Source organism: Parambassis ranga, chromosome 4 (assembly GCF_900634625.1).
Source record: "Parambassis ranga chromosome 4, fParRan2.1, whole genome shotgun sequence".
Lineage (NCBI taxonomy): Eukaryota > Metazoa > Chordata > Actinopteri > Ambassidae > Parambassis > Parambassis ranga.
The window spans coordinates 896,987-906,549 of NC_041025.1; the positions used below are offsets into that span (position 1 = coordinate 896,987).

The following is a 9,563-nucleotide window of genomic DNA, read 5'->3' on the forward strand; positions in this document are numbered from 1 at the left end:
TCATGTCAAATATTTCTAAATATTTCTCTACAATTTTCTGCTACTCCCATGCTACCCAACTTATACAATATATAATTCCATAAATCATCACACTGTAAAGTTGATATGAGGGTTCTGATGGTTAAAACATGAATCCCCTCACAGCATCACATAAATACTGAATTATATGTGGCCTGAAAGTTCTGTCTTTTAAGGTAAACCCTTATCTGTATTAAGACTGTGTCAGTGCTCTGTCTAAGAGTCTACCTTAAAATGTGCAGTCAGGTCAAATCTTGGATTTGTCCTGTGAGCAGCAAATTACACATCACTCCTGGAAACAAAACATCTGGAGCACAAAAGGCTCCGAGCAGTATAAACCGAGGCAGCTGTGAGGAAGTGCAGCAGAAAGACTGATCTCTTCAACATGAACCCCGCTCTGCTGTTGTTGGCATGGTCACTGCTGGCCACAGTGGCAGCTCAGTCTCAAGACCACCATGACATGGGCTGGGTCAATGGCTACCGCCAGAGCTTCAACTTCCAGTGTCCACACCGAGAGGTCCTTGTGGCCATCAGGAGCTACTATAGTGAGAAGGATGGCTCTGATCGCTTGTGGACATTTGAGTGCCAACCCCCACCTGAGGGACTTGGGGAGCCCACTGACTGCTGGTGGGATGACATAAACCGTGCTGGGATGGAGTGGTAGGTCCTCTGTTACATATCAGTGTTTTACTCTCTTGTTAATACCTGTTATCTACTTTCATTTACAGCTGTGAGCTGAGGTATGTTAGAAGAGAAAAAGGGTGTGTGCCTCACACCTGTCCAGAACAAACAGTAACAATAAAAAAATGTTTACGCATATTTGCAGCAGTTTTACTTGAAGGATGTCTAGTTTGTGAGAGACACACAGGATTTAATTCAGTGATGTGTTGCTGTAGGTTTTTCTTCAGGTTATAATTTTACTGCAGACAGTCTGACACCACATTGGCCAAACAGGGATTGAACCAGCTGTTTGCAGCTATATGTGAATAAGTAAAATATAAATGCGTTCTAAATGCACTGAAATAAGAAGTCCATATCTGTGACCTGAGAATGTCTAAGACAGCTGACAGACAAGTATCTTGTCTGTGCATATTAATTTAATGAGGACGGTGACACTAATGGGATTTATTTCTTTTTTATATAATGTATATCCAGAGTGGAATTGACCTGGCAAAGGATTCAGCATGTCACCACCTTTACAACTTCACACTGTTACCTAAACGCAGGAAGTAAGGAAGTGGAAATTTACCCCAGTAGCTGCTGGTTAGTTCAGTTGAGTAAAGCATTTTGCACTCCTCAGTTTTCACCGTCTTCAGTGCAGTGCATAGTGCATCAGGTAAATTAACCCTGTAAACACAAGGATGGCTTCTGAGTAGTAGGCCTCATTGAAAGATAAACACTGCACAGCCATGTTTAATGTTGTGGTACAGCGTGTATTGTTTCAACTGCATCAGCTGATTCTGCCGCTAATTTAGCACATTTAAAAATAGCTTTGTGGTCCTATTCATTCTGCTACGTAGCCAATGGTAACCACAGATGATAAGAAGTGCTTCTCATTACACACTAAACTCAGAGTAATACGTCACCATACCTGACACTGTAAATGTACTCAAAATAGCAAGTTAAGAAGTTTGAGGATAACAAATAGAGAAAGTTATGTAAAGTGTGTAAAGTATAATATCCAACTCTTTAGATACAGCCATTGATATTTAAGATTAAGATTAAGATTAAGAAACCTTTATTAGTCCCACAATGGGGAAGTTGCATTTTTGCAACAGCAGATACAGACAGCAAAGTTAGGAAAGATATATACATGATAAAATAGACTACCAATAAAATATAGAACAGAATAGAATCAAAAAGAATGTTTCTACTATTCTAAAGTTTAAAATGACTTCCTGCACTTTGTTCACCATGAAGAGTTTATGGGTAATCATATGCTGCACATTACAGGAACTTCAGATATCAACAAAACCAGTTGATGGATTCAGTTCCAGTCAGAACTTCAGATGAAAACAAAAACACACATATCTGTTTACCATTCATTTTGAACAGCTTGCCAGATGTGATAAAAACCTGCCAGAACTTTCAGCTGGTCTCCTCTAAACAAAGTTTCACCTCATACTTTCCACATGTGCATCTTTTGTGTTACTTTTGTGTCTGCCCACTCTTGTCTCATTCAGAGGAACAATGCCAGGCCCTCCGGGGCCTGTATGAATCACTGCCTCACTCCAGAACAACCATATGTGTCTTCAGCTGACAGTTGCTGGGAACAACGCTTCCTCCAGTGAATTTCAACAAGCTCCATCCAACAGGCTGTGTCAATGGTCCTTCAGAGATATCACAATGTATTTTGTAGGCCACATGTTAGAGCATTTTTCTGAACTCCAGCAACATGTCGTCCATAAAAACCAGATAGTCAAAACAGACTTAGCAACGATGATCCAGAATACAGCCAGTGAGTGCACATCCACTGAAAAGGAAGAACAGAAACCTTTCCTTCTCATGGCTTGGAATTTGACCTCATTGTGCATGCTTTACCCCCACATGTGTTACTGACCAACACCGACAGGTTGATCTAATTAAAGGACTCGGACTAACTTTGAGAAGATGTGTTTGGAGGAAGTGTTGTGGCCTGGCATCTCTGTGTATCAAGCAGCTTGAACCATACAACAAAACAGGTCCCTGACTCTGATCTCATTCAGATGACCTTTTCTGCTTTGGAGAGCAGAACACATTGTTGCCTTTTAAATGTATTTCCAGTTAGGCTTGGCTGCCCTCTGATTCAACAGCAAACACGGTGAACCTCTTCATCACAGCCACACTTGCCTCTCCTTTACACAGCTGTCTGTTTGAATTACACTGGGTAGGACATTACCCTGCAGGGAAACCACCCCATTGGCTGAATGGCTGAAGGCTGCGTCCAGGTTGCCATGACAAAGGTCTACTCATGCTGCATCCCCTGCTGCTTTGACCTGGTATTCTTGGATGTGTTATGGTGACAGTGAAGTGTATGGGCCATAAACAAACTGCACCATTATTAAACTAGAATTAACACCAACAAAAATCTAGACAGTCATATCATTTTAACTCCCAACTTCAAGGAGAAAGTGTACAGTGTATAAATTGTGCTTAAGTAAATCACTTAAACAATCGTGTCTCTTTGCAGGACTTCAACGTGCACCCGCAATGGCCTGGTGGCAGGTGTTCAAAGCAAGTACTTTGAATCCGTTCTTGACCGTGAATGGCAGTTCTACTGTTGCTACTTCAAACGCCGCTGTCCATACTCCTGCATGTACGTTCTTTCAGTAAAGGAACAGAAATGCATTTAGATGAAAAAATCGCTAATATCAAATTCACTAACATATTAAGCAACTTTTTTTTCTGTGCTACACAGGAAGACCACAGACATTCCTGACTACTTCAGAGAAGAGGGAGAGCTGGTGGTTCCAAGTTATGGTTACTTCATCCGAGGTGCCCAGACCACTTTCAGTGGAGTGCTAAGGTTTGTCCGAAACATATGTTTATTTATCTAAAACTTGTAAAACCTGTGATCTCATGCAGCAGGAGTTTAGAAACTAGGATCTACTCAAGCATTGTGAATTTTACGAGGGCTATTGGAGCAGACAACAAAAGCTGAAGAAACACAGTTTGGTGGACTGTGGAACTAACAGGATGGTATGTTGCTTTTTGTTTCAGAGATCGCCAGTGGAAGTACATCCTGTGCAGAATGACAGACTTTGACTGTGATTTTGAAAATTTATAAACTTGTAAGGAGATTTGTATACATTCATAACATCCATAAAGGGTTTTCATACATATTAATGCCTTCATTTAAGCAAAGCCATATTACCATACATACCTGATTTGGTTCATGTTTTCATTGATGTATTTTCTTTTAATAAAAGGATCAACCACAGGCTTGTACAATATGCCTGAATAACCACAGTTTTTATTAGTCTCGCATGCAGATTCACATATCAGCCAACATCAACACAGCAGGCATACTGGGGGATTTGGGCTCCACCCAACACTTTGGACAGATTTAAGCATTTTATTTAGTTGTGGAGGAACAGGAAGCCTCTTGGCAGCATGTCAATGTGGCTTTCCTAAACAAACTCATATGATGATATGGTGCTCGTGGTGGAAGACACAGTGCACCAGCCTCCATGCTGATAAAAGTAATCAGTGATTACCACATTTGGGAGTAATGCAAGGATGTCTCTGAGCTGTGCAAACAATAAAGTGTATCCCACCTGCTTCAACTTTGGGTCTTTGTGTTCTTTATTGGTGTCTTGTTCAGTTGGGCAATATCCCAGTGTTTTCAAAATTCACATACTGTTTGGAAATGTGAAAAGCATTGTGTATTTAAAGTAACATTTTATTGTGTTTAGTTTCAAGCGCAATGCAAAATGAGCCTTGAGGTTATTGAATACAATGATTGAGTGAGAATGGATGATGTAGCTATGTGAGAACATAGACATAAATATGCAGGGAGGATAAACTCAGCCATAATGACATCAACAGTTCCTTTGGCCAGAGGTGAACCTAACACTGTTTGATACTGCCACAACACAAAGCTGAGGACATGAGAAAACGGCCAAATGCAACAAAATATAACTAACAAATGTTAAGGTCAATGGTCACATTTTTATTGTTCATTATACATGAATCATCCACTTCTGTCTTGTCACAGTGTGAAGCCTGAGTGAAAATGCATTTAGGAGAAAGTTGGTTTGATGACTGCTCTGACCATCACTTCCATCTGGTTTTCTCCTGTGGCTGGGGTAAGGCATTCAAAAACAGGCTATACCCTAGATAGATTGCCAGTCTAGAAAGACAAACAGTCATTCTCACACCTACAACCAACTTGTTCACAATTAACCTAACATTAGGGCCTTTGGAGCGTAGGAGGAAGCCAGATCACAGGCAGAAGGTGCAAATATCACACACAAGTTCAAAATTACCTAATGTTATGGGATAAACCTAGGAATGAGAAGTAAACTTATTGGTTGTGCGTAGTCATGTGACCATGTTTATAGCTTTTTACTTCGTATTTTATCCTGGCTAAATTTACACCGGCTTCCTGTCAGGACATAAAGGCTAACTTTTCTGTGAACTTTTATGTATAAAATCTATTTTCCCCAAGAACCATCTCATGGCCTGTCAGCCTAAGTAGGAACAGAGCAAATACTGGCAAACAAAGTGTTGCTCTCATTCTCACTCCACTTGTGTTTAACTTCTTGACCAGCTGGACTCTCCAGATCTATTCAAACTTAATCGAGTGAGCTGGTTGAAGGTCAGCAAGCTCTTGGGACCGTCTTGAAAAGAGCTGGGGACTGGGCCAATGGCTTTCAGCACTGTTTGTTTATGGCAGCTGCTGTCTCAGGGAACTGGGCCAGACACCACAGCATTACACAGCTGTCCCCTGAGCCAGTGGCCAGTGGCGAGCCGCACGCCTTCAGAGGCCTCTTGCCCTTAGAAAACCCACTGTCCCTGTGGTGGAAAGCTCCTTCCTGCAATGGAAAACACAAGGAGGTATATTGTACTGCTCCATCCTCTCTTGCCTCCAACACGTTTTCATTACGGTCAGATGAAAAGTGATCCTTTCAGAACAGTACTCACACTGGCTGTAATTAGAGTTTATGGGAGGAGCCACAGTTTTGTCTGGAGTCTGCAGTTAGACACCATATAATTAAGAGCTAAGTATACATTTATGAGAGCAAAGCACAATAGAACAGAAGGATTTAAGCTCTGATTAAAAAAGTTTCTGTATTTAACAGAATGTGTATGTGTTGGCTATTAACACTTAAAAGAGCACAATGTGTCTGTATATTGCAAAACTTACTAAAAATAGACAAAATAAATAAATAAATAAAAATTCTTGTGATGAACATATTTTGTACAGTAGAGACTATGAGTGGAGGAGATGTTGCTCCTGGCCAGTCAGTCCTAAAGGACATAGGGTCGTCAATGATACATCCAGTAGCAGCAAAACTGCTGAGTTTGGATTAAGTAGTGGATGTTGCCATCCCCCCACAATACCAGCTTCTCAGAGGCAGAGGCCACTGTAATATATATATATATATATATATATATATATATATATATATATATATATATACTGTATGTATATATATATATATATATATATATATATATATATATATATATATATATATATATACAGTATATGTATATGCATATATATATATACATATACATATACTGTGTTTATATATATATATATATATATACATATATTACTGTTCTTTTAGTATTTCTCATGTTGCTGCTGCTGATACAAATGCATTTTGATTAAAAACTGAATAGAAATGTGCAATATTGAATGTTTTGTTATTCAGTTCTGGTTAGTTCTATGCTAATATTGTTCAGCCCCTTTGGCCAACACCTATATATTCACATATTTTTCATCAAGTGCAGAGAACATCAAACCTGTACTGTAGTGACATTCACTTATTACATGTTGTATTAAAATGTAAAAGGAATTCCAATGCAGACATGTTGACATGAGCAGACAGCAGCTATGCTACCAGTTCCTGACACTGCCAATATCTGCCAAAACCTGTCAGTTACAGCAGTCAGCCTGTGTTATCTCTGGCACAGAGATGAGTTATTATACAGTCGTGTGGCATGAGGCAGGAAAGATTTCCTGCAACGATCTGTATGACAACAAAGCTGTCTGAGCCCTTTGGAAAAGTTGCTCCGCTGCCATGATAGATAATAGTTTGTAGCTTTCACAATGCTGTGTAAGGGTATTATTATAACTGTCCTCTTGTCAAGATAGTAACATATGTTAACTCTGCTCCTCGCCCCGTTACCCCTGCCTTTATGTGTGGTTCAAAAAAGACGCAAAACTTAAATTTAAAAACAGGTGAGCTTCAACTAAAAAGCCAAAGTTCAAAAACACAAATAATGAACAAGAGTGAATTTATTGTGATACAATGAATTGGCATGTGCTTTGGCATTTTAGACCCTGACACAATGACCACATCTAAAGGGGGAAAAAGCAGGAGCAGAGGCCGCTAGATTCAGATGCCCCCTCCGGGTCTAGACCTGGTGTTGGTGAAGAAGGCTGGAGAGCAGAAGAGAGGAGGTACCTGGGGTGGAGGAGGGTTGCCAGAGTTGATCAGAAAGGCAGCTGGAGGGGAGACGAAAGACTTTTAAATTTCCTGCCAAGCCGTGATTGGGTAGGTGAGGGATGGACAGACAGACAGGTGATTGGTGAGGGAGGTGCTCTCTACTAATCACCTGGCCAGAGTATGATTTAAAGAGAGGGGGAGCAAGGGTGCAGAGAGAGAGAGAAAGAGAGTGAGAGAAGGTTGGAGAGCGAGAGATCAGGGAGGCGGATAGAGAGAAGATTGGTGAATCCTGTGCTTTAATCAATGATGAAGAGAACAGAGTCTTCCTGATTGAACATGCACTAAGAGCTTTATAACTGGAGGACTAGAACACACAGGGGGACGTGGTAGCACAGAGAACATGACGGAGTGGGTAAACAGCATGGAAACATAGATGAACTGACAAGAACAAAGGGGAGCACAGGACTTAAATAGAGATACAAGACAGAGGTAAGACACATCAGGGTGGGGCAAGCAATCCAAAAGAAGGAAGTAAAACCCACAGGAATACAAGAGGAACATGGACTTTCAAAATAAAACAGGAAACATGAGACACACACACTACACACAGTTTTATTCAGACCCACCCACTGAGGTCTGTAACCACATATAAACCATGTTTCCCCACCAAACAAGAACTGATGAAGCTGCTTGGATGAGCAGCGAAACATCTTCAAGAAAACGCTACAAGAAAAAGTCCAGGCGCCTTGCTTCAATCTTCTCTACGACTGAAATCTTCATCAACACTGAGGATGTAACAGAAAACAGGGAACCAGAACACAGGTTCATGGAATCACAACACCTGGGACAAATGACTTCTCTCATTGGAGAGGCCCCTACGAACAGGCATGTTTTGAAACAAGCACTGCTCTACTCCATAAATATATAGGTATCTGTATACAGCCATGTTAATTTAATTTCAAACACTTTACATCTTCATTGTATCTTATCTTATATTATATCTTCCTCATAAAGGTAGGGACTGTACTTTATGTATTTTATCTCAAGTACATTTTTTCTCAGCAGTGAAAAGTGAGGTGCTGTGTTTGGATGAGGGCAGAGAGACCAAGCGAGTGAGCACCATGCAGTGTGACCCTGACCCAGCCCCGGGGCTGCACAGATAGCCTGTTTATTTTAGGGAGCCTCTGCCTGCTCTTGCTGCTCTCACTCGGGGACAAAAACAGTTGCCTCGTTTCATGTCAGACAACAAGGGGTGCAGTATAGACCCTTCACAGCTCTGTCTGACCAAGTCTTTATTGTTAAGCTGTTTCTAAGAAGTCACAAACCCTAAAGTTGTGATATATAGCATATGTACACAATGCCAAACTGTGGTTCAAACAAATATACGTGTCTGTGAATTCCATAACAATGAATACGTTTTTCCAGAAACAACATCCATGTTAGTCCAGATAATCCACAGAACCCATTCTCAGGAATTTTAATAGGGACTGTTTCTTTTGTAGAAAGCCACTGAAGTGGAAACGACCACGACTGCCAGATTTATATGACTTGTAGGAACACTTTTTTTGGTTTAGTTTGAAGTTGGATTTGAACTTTTGTAAAGATCCCATTGGCATTTCACATTAAAACAAAACCACAGGATATTAAAAGATAAAAAAAACACAGATTAATGGAACAGCACAGTGAGTTTCCATACGTTTGTCTTCAGCTGCTAACAATGTCAATATAAGAGGAAAAGATGAAAGAGTGATAGATGGGAAAAGATGAAAGAGTGTTTACTGTTGTTTAACCTGTAAAAAACACATTTAACAGAAAAGACGTCTATGGCGGCATTTGCAATTAGTGTTCGGAACTTTGCAAATTTCTGCATAGATATGACTGTTAGAGCCATTTCTTTATGTTCTTTATTTACGTTTTCCATATCGATAAAATGAAGTCTAGTAATTGGCAAAGTGACGTCAAATTAGGATCAGCTGTTTTATCACCAGGTGAGGAGGGTGGAACAGATCCTTTGTTTGCTCGGGGAAAGACATTGTGGAGGATGGGGCATCGACACGGTTTTTGACCTCACGTAAATTTTATTTAATTTTGTGGAATCAAATTGAAGCCAAATAAAACAATGGATTGAGCCGAGCTTCAGTTTGTCATTTCTGGAACGTGTGTGAGTCAAGGAAGCGGAGCCCTGTTTTAAAGGCAAAAGTTAAAGAACATGAACGCCATAACATCGTCAAAAACCTTCGATCCGCTGAGATGATCGCTGGAATTGGTACTGGTAATGGATGAACTGTGGAGCGACAACGCATGGATGAATCTACGCCTGGATTTTATGAATGAAAGTTTGGAAACGGCCGCGCGCTTTGAACGTAGGAACGCAACCAGCAGACGGGAGGAGCCAGCCGCAGAGGGCAGTGAGTAAACAAAAGAGAAGATAATTAAGGCATG

At 40.6% G+C, this 9,563-nt stretch overlaps 1 protein-coding gene across 1 annotated transcript; it reads left to right on the plus strand.

Moving 5' to 3' along the window:
* Positions 1 to 346: 346 nt before the first annotated feature.
* On the plus strand, positions 347 to 4,268 carry dpt (dermatopontin). Its single transcript, XM_028404149.1, has 4 exons — positions 347 to 678; positions 3,188 to 3,313; positions 3,416 to 3,523; positions 3,718 to 4,268. The coding sequence occupies exons 1-4, from the start codon at positions 404 to 406 to the stop codon at positions 3,782 to 3,784; spliced, it is 576 nt and encodes a 191-aa protein (XP_028259950.1). The 5' UTR covers positions 347 to 403; the 3' UTR covers positions 3,785 to 4,268.
* The last annotated feature ends 5,295 nt before the right edge of the window (positions 4,269 to 9,563 follow it).

Excerpts from the sequence above, each read along its gene's own strand:
- dpt (XM_028404149.1), top strand. The coding sequence starts at position 404 with ATGAACCCCGCTCTGCTGTTGTTGGCATGGTCACTGCTGGCCACAGTG. Across the intron at positions 3,314-3,415 it reads CGCTGTCCATACTCCTGCAT|GAAGACCACAGACATTCCTG; the intron begins GTACGTTCTTTC and ends TGTGCTACACAG. Across the intron at positions 3,524-3,717 it reads ACTTTCAGTGGAGTGCTAAG|AGATCGCCAGTGGAAGTACA; the intron begins GTTTGTCCGAAA and ends TTTTTGTTTCAG.